The sequence below is a fragment of the Oryza brachyantha genome, chromosome 1, assembly GCF_000231095.2.
Source record: "Oryza brachyantha chromosome 1, ObraRS2, whole genome shotgun sequence".
NCBI classification, from domain to species: Eukaryota; Viridiplantae; Streptophyta; class Magnoliopsida; order Poales; family Poaceae; genus Oryza; species Oryza brachyantha.
Genome location: NC_023163.2, coordinates 4,976,099 through 5,003,369, shown reverse-complemented (window position 1 = coordinate 5,003,369; position 27,271 = coordinate 4,976,099). Strand labels below are relative to the sequence as shown.

Below are 27,271 nucleotides of genomic sequence, written 5' to 3'. Positions count from 1 at the left end.
ATTATTTTAGGAAATATCATAGTTATCCGATGGTTTAAGCTTGTTGATAAAAACAAGGGCAATGCATGCTTTCCCTTGAGCATCCGAAAGAAAAATCAAAGTGTTAGTCTTGTACGTTGCAAAAATGTATGGGCGTGTCTCTCTCTCTTTTTTTTTAATGTTTTTAGGGTAAAAATAGTCACGAAAATTCTTAATGGACCAACCCAGTTTTCCATAAAAACATTACACTGTTTCAACCAATTTTTATGGTAACATGGTTGCATTAGGGATAATGCTCGGTTTTCAAGTTTTAAAATGTTTTTCTCCTAGACGATTCACGACTTATATGTTGTCAAGTTGAATATGTCAATGGTTCAACGTGTATTTCGTTATGTTTCACATACTTTCAAGTGTTTCGGTGACTACTTTTTTTTTTCTCTCATTGATGATGAACTACGATGTTTTACTCTTAGTTTTTACACCAAATTGAACGTCTCATATATAGCCACTCGCTTCGAACATGGGGTACACCTAGTTAATAAGGAAACAATGTCTAGATGTTTTAATCTTATGTTAGATTTTTCTAGTACATTTTATAGAGGACAACACCATTTTTTTTAATCTTGAGCTTTGCTCAAATTCCATTTTTCACCATGAGCCACAGAACAACTTTTTTCAACCTGAACTTTTGAAACAAGACACCTAACATGCTAAACCATATGTCATGGTTGTTTTCATCGAAATGAAAGCGATTTATTGCTAGCATAAACTTATGTTAGGTAAGTTTTATGGCATGCAGATTTAATTATGTGCCATCTCCATTAACAAAATACGGCTAATAGGAGTATGAAATAGGAAAGAGCTTTACTCACATCCTTTTTTTATCACAAGATACTAGTACCGTGAGGTACTAAAATCCCTACTCGTGCTATCCACCTCACAATCAAATTGATACTAAAATCCCAACTGTTGGTGATGATAGATCGGACGGTCACGATTGGATGGTACCTTAGGGTACCAGCTTAGTCGTGGGGTGAATAGTACGAGTGGGGATATTAGTATCTCACGGTACCAGTACTTTGCGGTACAAAGGGAAGGATGGGAGTAAAGCTCATTAGGAAAACCATATTGGTTGCAAACAAAACCACTATAAAGGTCTCAGAGTATTTTTTTTTCACTTATAAAAGTTGAGGAGGGTGAAAACAATCGGTTTTATACTTCAGGTGAAAAATGACTTTGAACAAAGTTTAAGAACTAAAAAAATGGACTTTACCCTTTAAAAAACAAGTTAGACTATACCAAGGCATATTGACCTAGTGTACCAAACCAAAGCAACCATCGATGCCACTAGCCCATGAGCGTAGGGTCGATCCCCACGCAAATGGTGCAATATATGTCTTTAGACCAGATTATCCGTCTAACGTGTCATATACATACCACTAGCTCATGTATGTATATCATGAAGAAAAAACTATATAAATTTCCACCCTCACAAAATGGGTTTTTCTTTTCGAACGCTTAAACGATGATATCTAGCATTTTCATCACATTGGGGGTGGTACAAAAATTATGCAAAATGCAATGATGGAGTAAACCGAATTGCAATTGAAGCAAGAACGACAAGAATCCCTTTCCCCTCTTGTCTCCTGTCCCTTTTTTCTTTATGTTACCACTACTACAGATATTGAGCCGTACTTGGATTCCAAACAACACACATGTGTGTACAACACACATGTGTGGCTGTTTGGATCCAGAGACTTTTTTTTGTCCATTGTCACACCGGATATTTGGACGTTAATTAGGAGTATTAAATATAGACTCATAACAAAACTAATTACATAAATAAAGGCTATTTCATTAGACAAATTTTTAAATCTAATTAATCCATAATTAGCAAATGTTTACTGTAGCATCATATTCGCTAGTCATGGACTAATTAGGCTCAATAGATTCGTCTCGCGAAATAGTCCAGAAACGAATCAGGAATCTGACTGCAGAGTGCAGAGGACAAACTAGAGCAGCCAAGTACAAATCTGCCTGCAGAGAGGAGTGCCTTTCGCAGGAAATAATAAGTAGCAGGAAGGAAACCACCATACGATCGATAATTTGCAATCCACCGCGCACTGCTTTGATATGATCTGGAGCAGTTTCGACGACATATATACTGTCCAAAAAACACTGTCCTCGTGATGATCTCATGGCAAATGATCAATGCTCTATTGAAAATCGCCCCAAGTGTAGAGTAAGCAATGAGCTGTGAGTAGGCACGATCAAAAGTTACTTTTTTTTTTAGGTTTGAAGATGTTGAGATATGTTTAGACCTATGTTTGACCATTCATTTTGTTAAAAATTTTGTAATTATTATTTATTTTGTTATGATTTATTTTATTATTAAATAGTTTTGTACCTGATTTATATTTTTGTATATTTGCAAACAAATATAAACAAGATGGATGGTTAAACATAACATTGAAGTTAACAACATCAAACATAATAAGTGAAAGTGAGTATCTTTTTAAGCACCCAATATATATATGATGGTGGAGTCAGGGGGGCATGATTCCATCCATGCAAGGGTTAAATCATGGTGGCAAACATTTATCCCCATCTTTTCGCTTATGCTTCTGTTTATGCCTATAAGAACGCAAATTTAAATTTTAAAATTTAAATTTGGAGTTATTTTTTGATTTTTTTTTATCATAGTTTACTTTTTTAGTTTTTTTATTTAGATCGCTAAAAATACATATATAAAAGTGTCGATGATCTGGATCGGCAATATATATAGGGTGACTAGCGAGGCGCAAAGATCAATGGTTAGGATGAAGACACAGGGTTACCCAAGTTCAGGCTCTCGATATGCGAGATAATACCCTACTCCTGCTTGACGTGCCAACTGTCGATGATCTGGATCGTCATATTCAGGTACCCCTTTGACCGTATGTACTCATGTGGTCTACGGATACTCCTAGTACAGATATTCCAAAAAAAATACCCACGAAGTATTTTTAATCGTTAATAAATTGTTTCACTTATACTTAATTTCTGTTTTGATACCCATATTATGTACACACGGTTGTGCTAACAATATGAATTTAGTGAGTCTAGGAATTTATCATTTATTACATTTATGTGATCGTGCGGTGTGTACGCCTGTGCTTCTTGAGTTGTTTCCTCTAACCCAAAAACTGTTTTTTTTTTCATTGTACAAAACAAAAGCTGATACTTTTGACTTCTTTTCCGTCACCTGATAAATACTGTAGTATTCACCCAAACCAATCGAGGTCCCTCGAGTTCATCGAAAGGACGACGACCAAATGGCAATCTAGTTGAGTGCTAGCAGCTGCTGTGAGATGTGCTTTACAATTACGCCATGTGCACGATAGAGTTGCATACCTAACATCATCCTGCTACTACTACTATACCATCTAGCTCATGATGTATCATATCCAACCATGAAGCTAGCCATGATCCGTCTATCAACCTGCGATTTTTAGACCAGATTTTTCCGTATGTTTCTCAAACTGTTAAATAACGTATCTAACGTTTATATATAGAAGCTTATTATCTTATATTTTTAAAGTAATTTTTTTAACTTTGTAGTAGCTAATTCTGTTGTTTACTTGTTTATATCATTAAATAGATATTATAAAATAAGATAATCTTCCATCTTTTATTGATAACTTTTAAAAGAACACTGCTGCATGATTAAACCGGCCCAGGGTTATCGTGCATGGATGCATGCATGTACCCTCTCCAGTTTCCCGCGCGTTTGTGTTGTCGCTGCATGGCGCCAGTATATACATCCCTAGCTCCCCGCCATTGTTGACTCTCGAGCTCGCATGCACGCATGCTAGCTATATATGTATCCTCACTTAGTACTAGACTGCTAGACTACGCTACGTCAGATCATGGTTGCCACTGTGTGTCTCCTATACCTCGCTCATGATAACTCCGTCAAAAATGCCTAAAAAAGAGGATTTCTAGGGTCTTTAAGATAGGTATCTCTAGATTGTAGTATATACTGAAGTTTTATACAAGAAAACGTCGTACATACTTACTGATGGCAAAATTATTATAAGAAAAAACTTATAAGTGACATAAAAGTATTTTCATCAATCAGTTGAATATCCACTCGTTTCTTACGTGTCACCTAAATACAAAGCAGTTATTATTTTTTTTAACGAGATAGATCAATATGAAATATATAATATGCACGTTCAAATTCGATTCCTGTAAATTATAAAAAAATAAATCTAACTATAAATATGTGTATGATAGTCATCTTATCAAAAAGTTTAAAATTCTTTATGACTATGTAAATGCATGCAGGAAAGAGGCGGATATGGATATGAAAACCCATCACATGACGAGCTAGCTAGAACAATTAATCGATATACGTGTTCCATATATAGCAGATCATCAGTCGATGGCAAGAAAATTAGAATCCAAAGCTAGCTATAGATCGATAGCTATAGGTAGCCCAGGATATATCGATGAAGACAAGAGGTGACTATTGGATGTATCTTTAATTCCTGTGCGTGTACACGCTCGCGATCTCTCAAGCACAGTCGCCTGCGATCGCATACATATATATTATATGCATGCCCAGCGGTTTCCCTGCATGTCGGCAAAACACAGAGCACGTACCACACCAACCTCACTATATATCCTCGCGATCGAGTTAATTATTAATTACTCCATATAATCTCAGTACTGCTGCTAACTGTTGAGCTAGCTAAATGCTGCGTCCGTATTAAAAAAAAAGAGATATGTATTTTACACGATGGTTTATGTTTTAGTATGTTCGTCCGTCTAATTATTTTTATATTTTTATTGTTATTAAGTGAGATGAACGCATGCATATCCTCAGTGCCTCGAGGTCGAGTCCTCGAGGTCGAGCTAGTTAGGTAAACTGTTTTAAGCTCTCGAAGGGACATCTCTCGTTTATTGCATGCTATCCAAATAGTCATTAATTATTTATATTTTAATTTGTTATTTTTGTTATGAATTGTAGTTGTCATATTTTAACTTGCATGTTTGTGTAGAGATATATCACATATTAATCTATCTTTATAATTTTTAATAACTATTTAGATATCATGCAATAAACTAAAATCCACACTCACCTAGCTGGAGTAAATACGTACAGTGGACGGTGTTGTTGGGGTTAGGGTCGAGGAGTTTCAGGGGCCACGTGGACGGCGGTGCTGTCCGGTAGCTGAGCTGGGTGAGATCGAGTGTGCATGCATGCATGATTAATTTGGGGGGCAACTGTCATGTCGCTGCCAATGCGAAAAGCGCGCGTGCTCGCATTGCCTAACACCAGTATACGTGGCAGCCTGCACCTCGGCGTACTGGCGACATATTGCTAGCTGCACCTACCTAGCTCTCCATCTCCGTGCATGCGGTTCCTGCCAACCTTAATATGCATGCATGTTATCACCCGGGCAAATATATTTACAAATAAAAAAATTTATTGATAAAGTTTTTATGTACATATTGTTAACAAACTAAAAATTAAATGTTACTCCCTCCGTTCCAGTATAAAGCGATTTCTGAGAGAGATTATGTAAAAAAAGATTCCTAAGAGCAAGCAATTGAATGAATGTTGCTTGGTTGGTCATACATGGCAAGATGGGTGACTAAGAAGCCTTATTAACTCCCTCCCCCTTCCTCACTCTCGTTTCTCCCCCTTCCTCGTTTCTTTCCTCTTTCTGCGGAGTCCTGTGATGGCAAGGTGTGTCCTCCTAGCATCAGTCGCTCACGCCAGCCCATTATGGTGGCTCCTCCTTAAAACATGCTCCTCTCGTTGGCTCGTCCTCTTTCTGACCTGTCGCTGGCGTGTCGTTACCTATGATCCCTAGCGGCGATGGGGTGTCAGTGGAGATACATCAGACGGGAGGGACAAAGGGGCATTGGTGGAGATGGGCCGCTGTCGTCGCCAACGGCTAAGTTCGATGAGGCTGGCTGCCGCCAACATAGGACTACGGGGCTGCGACAGAGCGAGAAGTTGGGAAGGCTGCATCTTCAATGGCCATGGATCCCCCCAAATCGAGGTCGCCGTCTTCGTGCCACAGGTATCCGACGAGATGATTGGACTGTGTTCTTCCATGCTAGCCATCCTTCTCGGTCGTTTGTTTTTAGAGAAATGCTGTTATTACTAAACTTGCATTAGGAAGCTAGAAATCGCTTTATACTGGGACGGAAGGAGTAAAAAATAAACTATGGTGAAAAGAATCTTAAAATTAAATTCAGATTTAAAGTTAAAAATCAAAATTTAGGCTTATAAGCATAAACATAAGTGAAAAATATGAGGCTGCTAGTTAATTCACGCGTACGTAGGAGCATGCATGGAGATTACTGCAATCTTATCATTATTATTTGCATTGCAATTTGATGTGTCACTAAATATATGTTCGATCGGTTTCAGCTATTTGCAGATTAACTGAAAGTTGCATGAGACTAGCTAGATTACACCCCATCTTTTCGTTTCTGCTTATGTTTATAAGCCAATATTATTTAGATTTTCAATCTTAATTTTAGAGTTGATTTTGAGGGAGATTTTTCACCGAAGTTTACTTTCCAGCATTAACTTTTATATCACTAGAATGAGTATGTAAAATTCTTACTCATAAATTTTTTTTCGTTTATAAATATGCCGTTTGACTTTTTTTAATTTGAAAAAACCAAACAATCACCCTCTACGTACCTTGATTCAATGCATGTATGAACACATAGGAGGAAGAGGAAGAAGAAGAAGATGTACTACTTGTAGAAGTATGGATTAAAACTGAGCTAGTTGTGTAGTGGTATATATGTATAGCTTGTATATATGTATAATGTTTTCCAATTATATGCAGCACCGAAGGCCGGCACTATCATCTCACACGCATATGTAGGAGTGGCCTACCTTTTGTGCGTACAGTGCTGGATGGCTCATCAGACTTTTCTCGAGCTAGCTAGGGTAGGGAAAATTTGGACGGTCACTTCTGTGTGTTCATGTCGATCTGCAAGCTTGTTATCCCGTTGGAAATTGCAATTCGTTCGAGAGTTTGATTTGTCAATTGCAAAGGGGTTGGGGGGGGGGGGGGGGGGGGGTTGAGATATTCTGGATCAATCGTGCGTGTAACCCTCCCTGCGTGGTTTTTATTGGCACATTGGTAGGCACGTACATTTGCAGCATATATCAGGGATCATATAATGTACAATCCGCTCCGCTCCGAATATGAGATAAGGATTTGAGCAGTTCATAGAAATCTGGTAGATAGATGTAGACACAAATTTGGATATATTTTATAAATCAAATTTTAATATGACCACGACTTAATGCTCGATATCTGACTACATATAGCATATATTCTCTACGTCCCTAAATGTTTAACGCCGTTGGATTTTTTATACACGTTTGACTATTCGTCTTATTTAATTTTTTTATCAAATATGTAAATCTATAGATATATTTAACAATAAATGAAATGATATAAAAATAATTAATAATTATGTAATTTTTTTGAATAAGACGAATAGTCAACGTGTTTAAAAAAAATTAACGGCGTCAAACATTTAAGACGGAGGTAGTACGTAGGTACCCCTCTATTTTTTAGGTTATGTTGGTGAATTGAAATGGCAGAGGAAGTGAAACATACTACAGTACTACCTATAGTCGAATAGAGCAACATTGATGTTACCGTTTTGGAGACCCCAAGTTTTACACAAACACACACACTCCTTCAAAACATGTGCCTATGCAGCTGCCTGCGCTAGCTTTCAGGCCTGCACAGTAGCACGCATATACCTCCATCCACGGCCACAGGGTTTGTTGGGTTTGGACGCATGCGATGCGATCGAGCATGTCAGTCATATGCATGGACGCGATGCGATGCAACTCCTCTTCTTTTCTTTTCGTAGCTGGGACCCTGGAAGTGACTGCCCCTGAATGAAGCGGCTGATAGGAGGCAGGCAGGCAGGCAGGCATGGTGTGCGAGTGTGCAGGCAAGGCAGGCAGTGGCCGTATGCATGGAAGGCAAGCGCATTCATGGATGTGATGTGATGCCCTGGGAGGAAACCAGTCCCCCACATCTCCGACGACGACGCTTTCATTGGACTTGCATGGTGGCGTCGGTCCAGCGAGCAGCATGCATGTGATCCGCTCCGGTCCTGATCGATCGATCAATCCCCCTGACCTGCCTGCCTGCCGCCCGGGGCCGGCCGGCTCTCGTCTCCGCTCTCGGATGGGGCCAAATTAATCTGTGGGCGCCATTGACGGACAAGCTTGATTGTGTGTGTGTCTGTCGTCTCTCTCTTGTGGAGAGGTTTGCCTGCATGCCCTGGGTGGTTTTTTGGGGTTCTGTTTGGTTACTTGCACCGCTCTCGCCAGTGGCTTGGCCCCACGCGAGTCGTCTAGGATGACTTTGGTGTATGAGATAGGTGCGATTGCGTGTGCGGTTGTTTGGTTAGCTGGATTGTGGTTGAGATGATGTTTGGATGGATGCATAAAATGATCTTATATGTAAGATCTTCACGCGTGACACACGTGTTAACGCAAAAAAGTGTGCATACGTGTATGTATTGATGGAATGTAAGTTTTGCTTTAAATTCTATTAGTAATCTCTACTCAGTAACTACACGATGACCAATTTAATCAGCACACTAAACATAGGCAAAAGTGTAACATCCAATTCGTTTGAAGAATGTTGTGGTGTCGTGGTTTAGACCTATGCGGGCCAAAAGTGATAATAGTGAATTGGTAAGAATCTGCTTATATGTTTGGAAGCGTCAACCATGATAACCTAGGTTAACACATTTACCTTAAGTAATGACAAGTGGAGAACTATATCACTGTTGCAAAACACCTAATATGTTATGGTTATGTAGATGTCAATTTCTATAGAACCAACACATATGGGACATTTTCCGTCTCTATAGGATGTAAAACTTAAAAGTCAACACCATTGAACAACTTTAGGTGTCAATCCCATAAACAACCAGTACCTATATAATATATATATATATATATATATATATATATATATATATAATATTAGGCTTTTTAATTTACAAGCACCATAGAATTTGAGACATCGGGAGATTCTTTTTATCCCCTATCTACCCGGCCTTCAACATCAATCCACCCATTCATATCAACTAGCCAAATAGCCCCTTCCCTCTCGCTCGCCAACCGCCGATTAGGAATGAAAAGAATTTGGAATATTTCTGGATTTCGAACCAGTTTCCATAAACAGAATTTGTTGGTCAGAATTGTTTTTGGAATTTATCAAAAACCTAAACAGTTTCAATTTTTTTTCTTAGAAACAAAAACGGATACGGTAAGGACACTATCCATCTGAAATCGGAACCATTCAGAAATTTTCTAGAATTTTTCTCAGAATTTCTACAAGCCTATATACCATAAAACTAGAATATCAGCCCAAATAACCCAACCCACTTCAACAAGTTATCCTTAAGTTCTTAATTAGTCAAAACATATACACAAACACTTTACTTTGTAATAACTTATATGCATGATGTGCATTTTAATTCAACTTTGTAATAGTTTGTGAGATGTGTACTTTAATTTATAATAATTTATAAACTATATCCTTTATTTGGTATTGAGACAATCATTAACAAATGATGTATGAACTTGCGCGTGATAATAAAAAGTGGTATGGTTAGTCACTAGTGTTTTGAATTTTCGATCTATTGTTTTAGAAAAAAATTGGAAGCTCGGTTTGAAGGTTTTTATAGTACGATAAATTTTTGTTATCGTATTCGCTTTGATTTGTATTTGTCTCATTTTCTTATTCGATAATATTCAATTCTGTTTTTTTTATCCAAGACTTCCAATTTCGATTCCGAAAAAAGACATGAAAATTAAAACGAGAAAGATGATTTCTGTCCGTTTCCAAGCCATTTTCATCCATACAAGTCGATTTTCCCATCCATTCCCCCTCCCCTCCCCAACCTCATTTTACTACTTACTTTTTGCAAAAAAAGGCCCTTAATTATGAGATGATGAGTAATAATTATGTTATGGCTGTGTTTGATTCTACCGATTGCAAAAGCTGATTAGCCGCACGGAAAATGATAAATGTAATTATCACATGATTAATTAAGTATTACTTATTAAAAATTTGAAAAATAGAGTTATTTGATTTTTTAAACATTTTCTATATATAAAATTTTTGCACCAAATACATTGTTTTAGTAGTTTGAAAAGCGTGCTAATGGAAAATGAGGTAAAGTTTAGCCTAACTGGCCGAATCGAACGCTGCCTATGTCTATTATATAATAAAAATAGCTAAAAGTAAGCTACGAAGCCTAGAAATTTCCACATTAATCAAATAAAAAAGTATTGATCAGCTAATCCAAATTATTATGGTGTAGATCGATTAATAAAGTTGTATAGAAAATACAACTATACATGGAAGCTTATAGCTGTCTATGAAATCCAAATTGAGTTTTAAAAAAATATTGCATAGGAAATACAAGTGTATCTCCATGAAAACATAAGCTAACAATTATATATAAGGAATCTAGGTCCATAAAAATGACATGAAAAAATATACTATTTTTGAAACATTTTCCACATATAACCATTTGAACCGCATGCCCTCGTGAGCTTAGGATCCACTTTCCATCAAATCATTCATCGAGAAGTGAAAACCAGTATTGTGTTCCATTGTCACACATATTAGTCCAGTCAGCTTGCTAGCTACTCCCTATAATGTTTGATCATTTATTTTATTTAAAATATTATAAAAATATTATATATATTTACTTGTGATTTACTTTATTATTAAAAGAACTTTAATCACAACTTACTATTTTTATATTTATACTAAATTTTTAAATAAGATGAATGATAGCAACAAAAAAAAAGTCAAACATCCGGCTGGCTTTTGCGTACACCCATACGCACAGCAATACAGCATCAGCATGCATGCACGCACGCACGCCCCCAAAAAAAGGGGTCAAACATCCTCCAACCATCTCTCTCTTCTCCGGCCGGCCGGCGCCACCACCGCTCATGCCTGCCGTCCTTCCTCGCGCGGCGGCCGGCCGGGTACGTACAGTACGTCGCCGCGATGGATCCGATCCTCCCCGGCCCGGCCGGCCGCGTGCGTGTGTGCGCGCGCGTGCATTGCCGCCGCCGCAGCTAGCCCTAGCAGCCTCTGCGACGCCGTCCAATCAACGATCTCCGGGCCGGCCGGCCGGCCGGCGTGCGTGTGCGTGTGCGCGTACATGATTCTGGCCAGATCAGCCCATGACATCAACACGTGTATATACTCTCCGGCCGGCCAACCAGTCGCTCACCCTCCCAGGTAGTATGCACATATAGTATGGGCGCGTTCTAATTAATTAGCTTCTTGGCTACACAAAACGAGAGAGTATTATTAGCACAAACATTACTTATTACAGATTTAAAAAATAGATTTCTTAACTAATTTTATAAAAAAAATATTTTTATAAAATATATCGTTTAGCAGTTTAAAACATGCTAAAGTATGCGATATACTCCCTCTGTCCCACATTATAAGGGATTTTGACCTTTTGTTTGTAATGTTTGACCACTTGTCTTATTCAAAAAAATTTAAAAATATTATTTATTTTGTTAATCATTTTCTTTATTATTAAAAGTAGTTTAATTATTACTTATAAATTTTTATATTGCACAAAACTTTTAAATAAAATGAATGGTTAAAAATTATAAATAAATAGTAAAAATCCAATAAATACTAGACGGAGGGAGCATATATCTGCAATTCTGCAGGTGCGTGTGCAGACGACAGAGACATCAGTGCAGGGATGACGATGATCTCGAGCCCTTGACCTCTTCTCTCCCTGTGCAAGATTCCCATCCGTGCGTGCATGTGTGTTGTGTATCGCCATCCATTTGCATGCATCAAACATTCTGCATTTCTCCTAGAAACCTATATATCTAGCTGGATATATATTTGTATGCACATAAATATATGATATATCGATCGCCCATGCACCATGCATGCACATGCATGTGCAGTACTGTGTACATACATATATCCAGTGATGTGATCATGCAACTGCCTGTATTTTATTTCTGATTTCAAAATTAAAAAAGAAATACATGGTCGGCACTGTACGTAACTAGTATGATCAGAGGTCAGGAAGCAGTTTTTTAGCACACAGATTTGTCATCTAAATAGTTATCAAAAAATTATAAAAAAATTTTACAAGATAGTTTAACATGAGTTATATCACTCCACCAACATGCAAGTTTAAATTCAACTTTTACAAGTTGTAGCAAAAATAACAAAAACAATTATGAATATGCGTATACTTAATTTCAGTTTTGTTTGTTTTTTTGCTACAACTTGTAGAAGTTGAATTTAAACTTGCATGTTTGTGGAGTGATATAAATTATATTAATCCATTTTATCAAATTTTTTATATTTTTTAATGACTATTTAGATGGCATGTAAGCACACAGATATAGCTATACCCGTGTGATAAAAACTGTTTCCCCTAAGGTCACTGAAAGATGCAATGCAGTGAACTGATGACAAGTGTGTGTGTTAGCTAGCTAGCTACTGTAGCTGAGATGCATGTGCAGTGGTGTGGGTTATTCAACGAGGAGATGCTCCCTTGACCAAATCAAACCCGGTTTGTCGTTTTGGTCGCATGCATGCATGCTGTGCTTAATTATTGGTTAAAACAAATCACTCTAGATCTAGCCTAATCTGGGTTCAGTAATCTGCACCAAGGCTATGTACACGCGTGCCCACACTTGCAGTACGTAGTGGCCGTATAATGTACTAGAGCTCGATCCCTCTCCGGCCACCGGCTATAAATACCGGCGTTTCCAGTGATCTGCAGCCAGCCAACCGAGCACACACTTTCTCGCTTTAGTAGTCTGAGCAGTGACACCAGTAGTGCATCAGTTGAAGCCACAGCTGGAGAAGAAGAAGAAGAAAGGGGAAGAAGAAGAAGGTTGAGCTAGCTAGCAAGTAGCAACAGCAATGGCGAAGCCGCACCAGGAGGTCTACTTCGTGTTCATGAACTTCGACCCAGTCTACGAGCGCCTCAGAGCTGACAGGTCTGTACACACATCCAGCCACATATATAAAAGTAAACATATCATTACAGATTTACACATGTACACATATATTATAGGTAGCAAGAGAGATCGATCTCGTGTGTGTTTTCTGAATTCTCTAGCTGAATATTTGGTACCTGCTGCATGCAGGTCCAAGGAGGGGTCGGCCACGCTGGACGCCTACCTGAGCCACAAGCACGACAAGCTGCTCTCCAAGCACCTGCAGCCGGAGACCTACCGGAGGAAGTCGTCGCTCGCCATCGTCGATGGCTTCGCCGTCGAGATCACCGATGCTCAGGTCAGTGTAGCAGAGTCGCAGTAAGCTAGCTAGCTTTGTCTGTAACTTTGTTGATTATATGCTGATGGCCATGGCAAAATGCAGGCGAGCATCCTGAGGTCGGCGAAGGAGGTGAGGGTGGTGGAGAAGAACCAGGAGCTTGCTTGATGCCCAGTCAAATTGATAGAGATTATTACTACTACACATACATTATACATATGTGTGTGCCAATTAGTAGTCAACTAGATGCTTAAATTAATTAATTTGGCATCAGCTATATATGGGCTATATATATGTAGCTATTTTTAATTACTAATTAATTAGGCTAAAGGGGTTGATCGACCGAGTAAATTGCCTTTGGTGCATGTGTGTCGGCGTGTGTGTGTGTGACAGTGTGAGCTCCCATATTTATATGGCTCTGTTGACTCCATTGTCAAGCATATGTAGCTGCTAGTGTTGTATATGTATAGTACTGGAGTACTGCTTAGCAGTGATAATATATAATAAATTAGTAAATGCAGTTCTTAGCGTCTAATTGTCAGAGAACGACGACGACTTTTGTGTTCAAATCTGCATGTAATATATGGTTAATTCAAAATGGTTTAGTTCAAAACCTACTCATGTATTATATAAATTATATATATATAGCTAATGCATGCACATGTATGTGTGCTTGCTGCATTCTCTGAACCCCTAATTTCTGTCAAACATTGCAATGCGTGTGTGACTTTTGGGTGTTGTTTCTATATATATGCATGCATGGATAGTTGCATGCTTTGGGCTCCTAATGTGAGCGGTTTAAGGTCTTGGTTGACCACTTTGTTAGGACAAGACAAAAATTAAAGAGCTGATCACAGATATATGCAAAGATATATATAGCTAGCTACGAGTAATTAATCGAGGTGTGCCAGCTTTGAACAACGGACCTCTCTTGAATTTGTGATCAATTAATCAATCAGATATGATTCCTAATTAGCACTTGCAAGTCTCCGAGACGATGATCTTGATGGAAAACATACATGTCGATGTACGTGTTTGGTTGATCAAGAAATCTATGCATGGAAATTGGGAAAGTGTTAATATGCCTAGCTATAGCTAATTAAGCATATCTAAATGTATCTCGTCAGAATCTTCAGTCTCTGTGTATGTGTGCCCCTGAGATGATCGAAGCCAAAATGTAGTAGATCGAAACTACAGTTCAATTTTGCAGTTATATTAGACCACTAGCTTGGCAGCTAGCTCTTATTGATCTCTATTTATCAATAACCTTTTTATGTTAAGAAAATGGATGTTTACGAATTAAACATGGCAATTTGCAAGGTCCAGTTAAATATTGAATAATGCATCGTCAGTTTAACCGGCAACAGGGTGCAAGGAGAATGCATATCACTAGTTAGGGCATGGTTAGAACATAGCATTATTCTAATATCATAATATACTATTTAAATTAAGGCCATGTTTAGTTCTTAAAATAAAAATGTTTACACTGTCACACGAAATGTTTGGACAGTATTAAATGTAGCCAAAAAAGAACCAATTGCACAAATTACATGTAAATTACAATATGAATCTTTTAAGTCTAATTGCGTCATGATTTGACAATGTGGTACTACAGTAAATATTTGCTGCTAAAAGATTAATTGGGCTTAATAAATGCATCTCATGGTTTTTTTAGTGGAATCTGTAATTTGTATAGTGAATGTGTTAGCATATATGCAGACAGGCGCAAAGCTGCAGATCGTACAACTATAAATTTTCATCAAAAGAACCACAATATTTAAGCTCTTCGAGATTTCCATGAATCTTGTTTGAAGAACAATATTTCAGGATTTTTTTTTCTAGAAAGTGCATACTAATTCTCTGCGAGAGGGGTTTCAAACATCTCATTGCAACAAAAGCTCTGAATAAATCTAATGAATGTGTTCTTTTGTGCTAAATTGGTGAATAGCATATTTGATACGTACGCACCAATTGTTCGAGGGTACAAACGAATGGATTAACTTAAAATAAAAAAATGGACTCAAAATAGTATTCTAGAAAATTTATATATATGTTTATTTGTTTAAAAGAATCACATTATTTAATTACAAGCTCAGAAAGCACTTATATATATTAATTCATCCATTATATATAAAAAGTCAGTATGGTAACTAGGGTTCTCCATAATCAAAGCCGAACACAAGATGAAAAACAAATTGTAGATCAAGCCAATGAGAACTTGATACGTGTAACTATAATTGGGGTACTAAAAAAAAAACCCTCCATTGACAATGTAGCAGCCAGGAACATGCATCCATGCACCATGTCCAAGCTCTGAAAGTCTGAATAATGGTGTCAGCATGCAAGTTATCCCAAAGGTATCCATGTATCTTTTTTTTCTTCTTTGATCACTGCATGTGTTTTTTGACATGTAGTATGTCCCCAGCTGCCTGCCTGCCTGTGCTGTGCTGTGCTGTGCTGTGCTGTGCATCGTCCATTCTGCCAAAGCAAGCAACAGACAAGGTCAATGCCATTATTCTTTGCTGATAAGTGATAACCCTTTCAAAAGGATATATCATATATCACACACTGCACGGCTGCTAGCTGCTGTGTAGGCCACACAAGTGGCTAAAAGAAAAACCACGACGTCATCGGATCGGATGGTAGTCGCAAGCAGATAAAGCTGTGCTGTCGTATTCATATTATCCTTATAGCATGCATGCAGGAACCCTCCTTTTGATAATACTTCCTTCGTCCTTAAATATTTTTTATACATGGTTGACCATTTATCTTATTTATTTTTTAAAAAATATATAAAGCTATATATATATATATATATATAAGTATACTTAATGCAGGAACCTCTTTTGGATAATATATAAGAGCCAAAACAGAAGTGCCATGGTGAAATCGAAATATAAATTAATGATGTTACTGTTTAGAGGTGGTCTCTGCAATTCGCTAAATAGATACTAGGCATGGGGCTAAATGGATACTAGGCATGGGACAGCTTGGGCTTGAGCCCCACTCCTAGCCAAAAAATTACATAGAAAATTATTATGTTTTAGTTAAAATTTACCTAAAAGATTTATATTTTATTATTGAGCCTCAGGCTTAGTAAATCCTAGTTTCATCCCTGGCTCAATTGATAGAGAGCTGACATGAGTATTTAGTTGGCATGAGTTTAGTTCCTTCTTCACACAAGATTTTCTTGCCATTTCTCGTCTATGAATAATAGATATTAAGCATATCTTTAGTATCATAATACAACATTTCTGTTTGGAAAAGAAAAAAAGAACACACCATCCTTACCTTCACCGACAGTGTCATTTTACTCTAAGAAAAAGAGTAAAGTACATGATCGATCCTTAAACTTGTGGTGCGATACCACTTAGGTCCATAAACTTAGAAAATATATGTTTAGGTCCATGAACTCGTTTTAACGTCTAAAGTCATGGACCTAGATGATACATTAAAACGAGTTCATGGACCTGGATGGTACATTAAAACAAGTTCATGGATTTGGATGGTACATTAAAACAAGTTCATGGACTTAAACGAATATTTTCTAAGTTTATGGACCTAAGTGGTACCACGTCATAAGTTTAAGGACCGGACCATGTACTTTACTCTAAGAAAAATGTGCTCCAACTTATATTAAATGTACTATTACTACTTTCCATCCTGGTCCTGGCTGCCTATTTCACAATCACAATTCACAAGTAATAAAATCCATCCAATCCACATATATATATATATATATATGCTCTCTCTGTTCTATAATTTTTAGGTTTATCTAGATTCATCTATATGGTAATATATACATATTACATACGTGTATAAATTTATTAGCATGGATATAATGATATAAATTTTAACATGTAACGAATGGAATATTACCGATCATTCTCATTTCTCAAGCGGAACCTTGTGTGCTTCCGGTTTGGTGCGCCCAGTAATTTTCGCAGTAGGAAGTCGTCTCCTTTTCGCTTTCGCGAGTCGTCGTCTCCCCCCGGCCGCTCGTCTCGCTCCGTTGCGTCGCCGTCGTAACACGGAAAATGGCGAGAGGAGGCTTCCTTAGCGATTAATCAAGCAAGGTTAAGCCCGGTCGATTTCGCCCTTAAATCGCAGCGCGAATCACAACTAATCACAAACGCAAACGCAAGCATGGCCCCCGCAGGCGCCGCCGTCGCCCTCGCCGCCGCCGTCTGCTTGCTGCTCGTGGCCCCGGCCCCGGCGCGCCGCCCCTGCGACCTCCCGCCGCAGGTGCCCGACGCCGTGGACCGCGAGGCGGCCGCGGAGCCGCTTCGCCTGACCAAGCCGGTGGCCGACGCGGATCTGACCACCACCATCACCACCACCACCGTGCTCGCCGTTCCGGAGGAGGAGGGGAGGGGACGACCCGCCGCCCGCCGTGGGGGCCAGCTCTCCTCGCTGCTGTGCCTCGTCTTCCGGTGCGAGGAGCCGAGCGCGGTGGCCGTCCGGACGAGCGGCGATTCGCAGGACGACGGGTGGTGGCCGCGGCCGGCGTGGACGAAGGGCGGCGACGACGACGAATCCGACTCGGACTCCGACTGCGAGTCAGACTCGGACGACGACGACGAGGGCGGCGTCGTGGGCTGGTTCAGGTCGCTGGCGCATCGCTTCTGATCGATCTTGGCCGTTCCATTCCATCACCACCATAGATGCATTTTACTACTCCCCATCATCTTGTTTATCAAGCATTCTGGTGTATGGTGTATAGTTGTAGTACCATTGTGCAGATCCTCCCAACAGCATCACGATGTACTATTATGTAAAGCTATATTGATGAATGAATAAATGATGCTCCTACGTTATCATATCATTCAGCAATTTCATGATAAAACCAAGAAATCGAAAGAGCAAAAGAAGTGCCAGATTTGCAAGATGATCCCTTCTAGCGCTTATTATTCGCATCATAAACGTAATACAAACAACATGCTACCCATGATCTAGTAAAACGGGGGAAGGGGAAAAAAATCACATTTCAGCAACCAGAAGTCAGGTTCATGTGTGACTTTGTTCACCTATGTTGCAGTGGATAATATTCGGTGGACAACAATGTGTGCCTGCCCAGTGCGGGAGCAGAGATCCGATCGATGGAGCTTACTCAGTTACTTCCTCGTCGACCTCATATTCATAGTCATCACTGTCAGCGTCGTATTCATCAGCATCGCTGCTATCATCTTTGGTACGGAAGCGGAAGTAGCTCAGCTCGTGCTTTCTGTCGTCCTCGTTGATAAACTCCACGCCGTACACTGCATCTCTATGCTTCACCACCAACCAGCGGAGCAGCCTGTCCTCCTTGTTCAGGTAGTGGAGTTCTTGGGTGAAGGAAGGTGGAACCATCATGGTCAGTTGCATAAGTTGGCCCTGTACACGCGGTATAAACTTTTCAGCTAACTAAGAAAACTATTAACTCTGTTTCATATTATAAGATATTATGCTCTTTTATATATTCATATAGATACTAATAAATCCGAACACATATATAAAATATATACATTGATCTATTGATGAATCTAAGTAGTGCCAAAAAGTCCTATAGTATAGAAGAAAGTGAGTATTTCCAATTCGATATGCCGATATTTTGTTTTGGCAACATTGGACAGTAGCAGAGAGTATCACTTTGCTCTGAGACTTTCAAAGTAGTTATTTTCAAAGCGATCAAACCCTCATTCCTGACAAGCTTGCTAGTAGCCAACCATAAATAAACATGTTTATATCACTTATAATTGGTTCAAAACTTGAACAGAAGCGGGAAGGAAATTAGAATATACTACATAAGAAATTGCCATGTACACGCACAGCTATTTTTCTAATACTGGTGTGTTTACTTTACTGACTTTGCTCTCACTTGCAGCATCAAAGGTTTCTCTGAGAGTCAATTGATGATGAAAATACACTCTTTTGAAAAAGATTATATGGAATGTATATCCATTTAGAGCATTGTGGAGCACCTGATCTCTGCATGATGTTCAGCAATTTGTAATAAACAAAATGGATAAATAAGAAAACTTTATTAGTGATAAATTATGTGCGTCACTGCAATGCATTCTCATTAATTATGCAACATCAGTATTGCCGTTAGTGATAACTTCTATGTCCACATCAATTCCACTTAGGATGTGCAATTCAACAAAGTAGGCACATTCACCACAAATTTTTCTCTACAATTACATGCACAGCTAGGCCATTATCAATAGCTGATAACACTGTTCTCATACAAAAGGAAAATTCAGCCCTAAGAGTCCCACTAGAAACATTCAGCCCTTACATTTTTTAGGTGTAACAAGGACCAACATAGAGAAAATTCCAGTTTCCATCAATAGCCATATATGTTTGTTAAATGGTTCAAGTCTTGGTGTGACCCATCAAGGTAACTGACGAAGTGAGCAAAGGTATACATCTGAATTAGGTAAGTTAGAAACTAGAAACAATAACAATGTGTTGAACTGTCAACGTAGCATTGCAATCCATAGTCCGGTTTTAAGTTTTTGACACAAGACCGTGCAGTTGACCTCAACAAGGTATTTCAACATATATGAGATGAAATCCGCACTTAAAAGACGACACGATGGGCAGTATGAGATATACTACCCACGCGTGTATTTTGCAGCATTTCCCAAAGTTCAATTACAGAGTACTATACAACAATCAACTAGTCATTCTTGATATGCTGAATAAAAACATATATAAGATATTCTGTATTTTTGACCTTTTGTAACTAATTAATCTTTCATAGAATCCTTTTAAGATTTGGCCTCAATGTTGATTTGAGCTCAACAGTGGACATAATATGGCCATTGCAGTTTTCAAGAAAACAAATCAACTGTTACACTAACAAAAATGCAGTGTAGATGCAGAAATAGATAGGACACATGGAAGAGAAAAATGTAGCCTTTGCTCCTCTATTATAGTCATGTATGGCAAACCTGAAGAACATGAATAAGAAAAAGGCAAAACACCTCTAAAATTATGTTCAAGAATAAGAAATTTTGAAAGACAGTCCAAGCTTAAACGCAGTAGAGATACCCTTCTGCACATTTCACGCAGCAACTGAGGGATCCAAGTACCATAACGAGACTACACAAGTAGCAAAGTGCATAACGCAAACAAAACCCAAACATCACTGAATCATATGAATCAGTAACCAACAAAAAATATTTCCCCCAATAAGTATACTATGCACAAACATTTTAGTGCCATATCGCAAGGGTTTTTTTTAAGTCACTGACAACAAAATTTAAGTAAATAGAATCCTAAAAATAAGACCAAAACTAGACCTAGATAGCAAACCCAAAAGAATATGTAACATTCCACTTGTAATATGGTTTACACTACATTGTGGAGGTGTTTCGTATCTCAAAGAATCAATGGTTATATTCAAAGCCAATTGAACATTTACTGCAGAACATCTGTTCTCTGAGCCAGTCGACCAAGGTAAATCCTGATATTTCTAAAGCACTGAAAATCCTAAACTTAAAAAAGCTAGCTTCAACGATAAGAATGACCATTACGCCAGTAATGCATTCACTAGGGCATTCCTCCCAGGACGTCAAGACATTCTACGGCTAACCCTCATTGAGGCATTTCATCGAGCACGTCACGGGCGACTGCCACCGGGAAGAACAGCAAAGCTCCCCAACTCTCCAATCCACCTAATCATTTCACCGAACACGTTCCAGTCCATGCAGGCGCATCAGATCGCCAGCAAAACACCTAGTCCACGAGCCACCCACAAACGCGCAGCACGCAAGGAAGAGAAGAGGCCGGCGACCGAGAGCAAGCGCGCAACAAGGAGGGGACGAATCAGGCCGGCTGGCTGGCTGACCTTGAAGTGGCGGCCGTCGAGCTTCTTGATGCCGTAGGCGAGGTTGATGGAGCCGAAGGACTTGACTTCGGTGACGACGCCGTTCCGCTGGTACGCTCGCCGCGCCACCCGCGCCGCAAGCTCCGCCATGGCCTCCTTGGTCACCAGCGGCTTCACCAGCAGCATGCAGTCGTAGAGCGGCATCTCCGCCCGCTCCAAAAACTCACTCCTCCCTCCCGCTCGACGCGCCTCCGTCCCCCCGCTCGACGCGCCTTTTCTCCGCCGCCGCCGCCGCCGCCGCCGCGCCGGCCCTAGTGTGCTCGGCTCAACGATCTCGTATACACGGACTTGGTGGACCACTTGGGCCTTCTCCCTCTCTAGAGAGTAGACACCTGGAAAGACATTAGTTGGGCCGAATTCACGAAAGCCCAATATACTTGCTATCTTGCCGCTACTCAAAGTCTCAAGGCCCATCTCTTCCTCTCTTCTTTTTTTTTTTTTGTTTTCAGCAAACTTTGTTTTTTATTATTTACTTATTATATTATTCATGTGCGCTGGAATTCAATGGTACGACTGTGAATAGAACCCACGGGTGGAAATCTAAACCATGATTAGGCTGTGTTGCAGAACAATCTGGAAATCGCAGATGAATTTTCTAAATTAAACATCAGTTCACAAACAACTCCATTACAAACGGCCGCACGTCCAATTATATAGGCCACGTCTGTGGTGTCACTCGCCTAACAGAGATAAGTATGAAATAGCAAGCTATAAACCGGCTAAATGTTGAGATGGGGAAAAGATGAGAAGAGAGAAAGGAGAAGCGAGATATAAACTTATAGCCGAACCCAAAAAACAAGAGAGACAAGTAGCTCATACATTAATAACAAAGAGCTAACTGTAGCTCATATATTAATAAGAAAGAGTTAACTACTGTACAGTCGAGGTATAAAAAAAGGTAAAGAATGTTACAGTCGGCTTGCTAGTTATATACTGCTCCAAACGCAGTGTATAGCTAGCTATTGCTGCGGCCCAATTTTGTTTTTCTCCCCGGCGGCGGCTTTCGCGACGATGCAGACGGAAATCCCTTTCGCGAATCGGGAGAGATCTCGCCCAGGGAGCATCGTATTTTCCAGATCCGACGACCCGCCCCCCCCCCCCCCCCCCCCCCCCTCCCCCCGGTATGGCGCCCGTTTCCGCAACGGCCCCGGCGGCCGCGAGCGCGCGCTTGAATCGCGGGGCGGTGGGCAGTGGCAGGGGTCCGTCCGTTTCGGCGTCGCTCTCCGACGGATCCCATCGTATGCTCTCCTCTGGCACGTACGTGCGCGTGGTCCACTACTCTCTCTCTCTCTCTCTCTCGGCCACGGGAATCTCTCCCAGACGCCGTGCTAAGACGCGACGTTTCTATCGCCCATGAGCCACGATCGATCGATCGGTACCACGGACACCAACCTAGCTAAAGAGCTGGAGAAAAGAAAAGGGCAACAAAAAAAACGGAAACAGACGCCTCGCCTCCGGCCTCTGTCCCGGTCAATATTTTCCTTGGGGATTTTGTCGCGCGCGTTAATTAGCTAGGTGTCGGCTGGTTGCCTTGCCATTTGCCATGAATTTTCACGGTTATATATATGTACGCTGTCATGTAGCGACGGGTTCACGTACGTAGCGCGGCGCCGGGGGGCCGTGCACGAGCGTACGATATATCAAGGCATCGAGCCAAAAAAATGCACGGCGCCTGTGCACCACGTCCCCGTACTGAGAGCATTGCGCATGTGATGGGCGATGTCATGTGCCTCTCCTTGTTTATGCAAGCTGGCTTTTTGGGAGGGTTTTTGTGACGTTGTTTATAAGAGAGGAAAATACGAGGTTTTTTATTATTCTTGAAAAAATACTTTAAGGTATCATAAAAAAAATTTTAGTATAAAGAGTGTGGTACTTGAGATAAATTGTACATTGAGATACTAAAAATTTGTACTAAAATTCTTGGTACTTGAGATACTTTTTAAAGATGATAAAAAAACCAAAAAGAATTAGATGTAACGACTACAATACAATATATCGCTCGGGCGGTATACGTAAACATAACAGACGAAAAGACCGTGTCCGCGACGCCTGGCCCCCTGCGCGTGTTGCCGCGCCACGCTCTTGCCTACGCGTGCCTCTCACCGCTACGCAACCGCACGCCTCTCGCCATCGTGTCTCCTCGCTCCGTTGCGCCTCATGACGCTCGCTGTTGTGCCTCCTCGCTTCGTTGCACCTTACCCCGCCGCACGTCGATAACTCGTCACGCGTAGCTGGTACGATACCAATTGGTATCATATGTTTGTACCAGATGATACCACTTGGTATCATTTTATATCATAACCGTCGCGAGCGCGAGGGTAGCACAGGGGATGCAACACGGAGGAGCGGTGCCAGAGCGCAAAGAAGACAACATTGGTGAGCAGTGCAGAGAAGACAATGTCGGCAAGCATGGCAGCATAGGAGGAGTTGTGCTAGAGCGCGGAGGAGATGACGTCGGCGAGCAGTGTGGAGGAGACGATGTTGGCGAGCGGGCAACATGGAGGAGTGGTGCGAGAGTGCGTAGAGCACGAAGGAGACGACCTAGCGAGTAGTGCAGTATGGAGGAACGGTGTTAGAGTGCAGATATGCGGTGCCGATATGCAAGGCTCAGAGAAGACGGCACCGGCAAGCGAGAAGATGAATGCACTGGTAAATGACTCCCGTTCAAACGGGATTCCGTTGTTGTCTACACTTGCTGTATAGGTAAAAGTTAAGATTTGCTCCGGTCCAACAAAAAGTATCTCGAGGTTCCAAATCGTTTCCCACCATTGGATCTAGCCGAGTAGTATGTGTATTGTTAGACAATGATCAGAAACGATTTGGTACCACAAGGTATCGGTACCTCGATGTACTTTTTGTTACTTTTTGTTGAACTGAAGCAAATCTCGTAAAAATATATTTTGGTTTAAGGTTATATATGTAAAAGTTTATTATGTCACATTGTTCAAATGTAAAAGTTGTAACAAATTTATTAACTATAAGTATTACATGGGTGAATCACAAACACAAAATCAATTTAAGAGTTGTTTGGACCGTAGAACGTAGTATTCCCAAAATGCCTCCTCCCATGTGGCATCTTTTTTTTTTCTTAAGATCATTTATATAAGTAGCTTGCATTAATTGTCCATGCCCTTAAAGTTTATCGTCTTCTCATCCTGTCATGTGAAGTATGTAATCATCGTTTTCCCTTAAAATCAGAAAAAAAAAAGAAATTCAAACGTTTGGTTAACAAAAACATTTAGTTCACTCCAGCGCTTCATGCTCGATCAACACTCTCACTCCATCCTTAGTTTTATAAGCCCATACAATACATAAAGTCATATGAATCAGTTGTGATGTACCGCATCTTGACATTTAAATTAGACGGTAAAATGGAGACAGCCAGTTAGTACTTTATTTCCAGTAGCTGCTTGTTGCAAACAACAGCAAGTACTACTCCCGTTCTAAAAAAACTTTATATTTAAATTTCTATGTCTAACGTTAACGTTTGATCATTCGTTTTATTTAGAAATTTTATTAAAAAATTAGTCATGTGTAACATATTACTCATATTTTATCATTTAATAAAAATAAAAAAATTAATTATAAAATATTTTAAATAAGACGAAGAGTTAATGATGGTATCTAACAATTTAAAAGATAAATTTATTTTAGGATAGATGGAGTACGCCATATATTAGGCACTGCAATTTTCATGTCCTGCCTGTTAATTAATTACGGGGAGGCGAGCAAAAATTGTCAGTCCAAAACAGTGGCAACTTGTGCCGATGGAGTGTGGCCGGTACTTGTCCAATAATTGGAGCAGGGAGGGATCGAGAGGGGTCATGTGAGTCAGTGCTCTGCGTACGAGGACCACGTTACGGATGACGCCGCGCCCACGCCATGGGTGCGTTTTCCCCCTTGTCGGTTACTAGTAGGTTTTTGGTGCAATTATGTTTCGGCCCTTTTTGCAGAATATTGCTCAGAATTTTTGAGCATTTGCATCTGCTTGCTGGTCCCTCAATAAATCCAATTATGCCCTTCCCTTGCCGATTAACTTTTGCCAATTCTATACAGTGCAGATAAATCTGCCTTAAAAATTGAGAGTGGCAAAGCTTATCTATGGAAGTAAGATTTAACACTGATAAAATTTAGTGTGTGGATAAGTTTCAAACCAAAATGCCCTCTTTTTTCTTGCAGGGTGTGGTCGTGTGGTGAGAATGGACCAAGTGTAAGAAAAGCAAGTAGATTTAGGATACTTGTTAGGTACCTGTGCATGCGGTCCTCCGTGATAACAGAAAGCACAATAGTATAGCCAACTGCTAGCTTCAATTTATCTATTGTCAATTTAATAGTAAATTCATACAATAGTTACCTACAAAATATTAATACATGACGCCACATATCATATAGCTTGTACCGTAGCTGGCTATAAATTAGTAGCTCGCTTCTTTTCTCTCTCTACTCTTATCATTTTAAAATATACTTATAGATGGTTTATAGCATGCTATTGTATCCGCTCTAATACAGATGTAGGAGTCCCGTTGGTACAGTACTCTGTGTCTTGCGCACGTAGTGTTTTTCTACACAAAACAAGGCATATGTACTGTAGTTATCAGAAAAGGACATGGGTACTGTAGCAATCTTATGCACATTAAAAGGTTGTACGTAATTCTCTTTTTAATTTAAGTTAGAGCTATTGGTTTTTAGACAGGAGAGGGTGGAGAACGAGCCTAGTTGTAATTGACTGTAGTTCAGTTCTCTACTGTTACAGGTTACAGCGGGAGAGGATCATATTCTTGTAGATATATATACACATCCTATTAATTATAATCCAAAATTCTAAATCATAACTATGATCCAAAATTCTAAATTATAGTTTGTCGTATTTTGTTGCAAATCTTTCGCGGTAGCATTCTATATATCTAATAAGATATATAAAGATATGAACAGAAGTTTAACACAAATCGTTATATATTATTTATATAAATTTATTGCGTTCTATTTAGGTAATACATAGTATCAACGTGATATGTAAATTGGTATATAGTTTATTATCCTAGTTATCCACACGGTTGGCAGGATGACTTTCGGTCATCCCTATATCTACTCTAAAACAAATATCATCAATACATGAGATGACAAAAGAATAGCCATATAGAGTGTTTGGCGCCTTATACACATAGTAGTATGCCCGAGACAGGACTGTTCTCCATGAAGGTGCTTGATGCTCTACATATGGCGGTGCGTCTGGAAAGAGGTCATCCATCATAAAGAATGCTCAACATGAAACACAAGGAAGCTAATAGTGGATGACCCTAATATAGACGAACCAAAAATACTGCATTGATAACACGTACAGATCAGATATGCACGGTCATTTTATGTTTTCTCGAGCAATTAGAGTCTTAAAACCCTTGTCATAAATACCAAATTTACCGGATATTTGATCTACCGAGTACACCTTAATTGCTCCATCTTGATTGCGTCTGCTATCATCATCTAGAGCTTTGCAGATATTATTACCTAATAGCAGTAGCCGCTCAAACCAACCAAAAAAAAACAATTAACGGTAGGCTGACGGCTGAGAGAGAAGCAGTACTGCGAGCGACCGCTCGACAGGCGCTGTCCAAAACCAAGCGCAACCTCAAATCAATCGACGGCTGGCAGTACATGTCAAGTGGTTCGTCACCAGCTAGCCCGGGTCACCGTTCCTCCCTTGGCATGGCTATCCACAACCGGAAAACGACCGAGCGCGATGCCACGAACGCACGCACGCGTGCTAGCCAGTGCTCGGAACACTTTTAACAGTTTATTCAAATTTTATTCTCTATATTATTACTGAGATAATCATCTAAAGTAGATTCTCTATTCGTATTCGTATCAGTTATCACTCTAACAAAACATTCATATTACACAATTCCTATAAATTTTATTAGTATTTTATTACCATATCCTCTTATGTTGTTATTGTTCTCTTCTCATGATTGAATACTAATATATAAAGTGAGGAGAAAGCGATCGTACTTAGAGTTTCCAATGCTCTATTTTTAAATAATACTCTCTTCATTTCATAATGTAAGAATTT

At 39.8% G+C, this 27,271-nt stretch overlaps 3 protein-coding genes across 3 annotated transcripts; 2 read left to right on the top strand and 1 right to left on the bottom strand.

Moving 5' to 3' along the window:
• The first annotated feature begins 12,855 nt into the window (after positions 1-12,855).
• LOC102719151 lies at positions 12,856-13,857 on the top strand. The gene is made up of 3 exons (XM_040520120.1): positions 12,856-13,054; positions 13,205-13,352; positions 13,437-13,857. Exons 1-3 carry the CDS (start codon positions 12,978-12,980, stop codon positions 13,497-13,499), a joined length of 288 nt encoding a protein of 95 aa, XP_040376054.1. The 5' UTR covers positions 12,856-12,977; the 3' UTR covers positions 13,500-13,857.
• Positions 13,858-17,336: 3,479 nt separating this feature from the next.
• LOC107305334 lies at positions 17,337-18,153 on the top strand. Its single transcript, XM_040519911.1, has one exon. It carries the CDS (start codon positions 17,478-17,480, stop codon positions 17,958-17,960), a length of 483 nt encoding a protein of 160 aa, XP_040375845.1. The 5' UTR covers positions 17,337-17,477; the 3' UTR covers positions 17,961-18,153.
• Positions 18,154-18,200: 47 nt separating this feature from the next.
• LOC102718874 lies at positions 18,201-21,500 on the bottom strand. Its single transcript, XM_040519912.1, has 2 exons — positions 21,166-21,500; positions 18,201-18,704 (listed from the first exon to the last, which is right to left on the bottom strand). Exons 1-2 carry the CDS (start codon positions 21,346-21,348, stop codon positions 18,438-18,440), a joined length of 450 nt encoding a protein of 149 aa, XP_040375846.1. The 5' UTR covers positions 21,349-21,500; the 3' UTR covers positions 18,201-18,437.
• Between the last annotated feature and the right edge of the window lie 5,771 nt (positions 21,501-27,271).

What these genes read in the sequence shown, in the direction of transcription:
- LOC102718874 (XM_040519912.1), bottom strand. Translation starts at nt 21,348, where the DNA reads ATGCCGCTCTACGACTGCATGCTGCTGGTGAAGCCGCTGGTGACCAAG. An exon ending in TCGACGGCCGCCACTTCAAG is followed by an intron (nt 18,705 to 21,165) that starts GTCAGCCAGCCA and finishes CCGCGTGTACAG; the next exon opens with GGCCAACTTATGCAACTGAC.
- LOC107305334 (XM_040519911.1), top strand. Translation starts at nt 17,478, where the DNA reads ATGGCCCCCGCAGGCGCCGCCGTCGCCCTCGCCGCCGCCGTCTGCTTG.
- LOC102719151 (XM_040520120.1), top strand. Translation starts at nt 12,978, where the DNA reads ATGGCGAAGCCGCACCAGGAGGTCTACTTCGTGTTCATGAACTTCGAC. An exon ending in GAGCGCCTCAGAGCTGACAG is followed by an intron (nt 13,055 to 13,204) that starts GTCTGTACACAC and finishes TGCTGCATGCAG; the next exon opens with GTCCAAGGAGGGGTCGGCCA. An exon ending in TCGAGATCACCGATGCTCAG is followed by an intron (nt 13,353 to 13,436) that starts GTCAGTGTAGCA and finishes GGCAAAATGCAG; the next exon opens with GCGAGCATCCTGAGGTCGGC.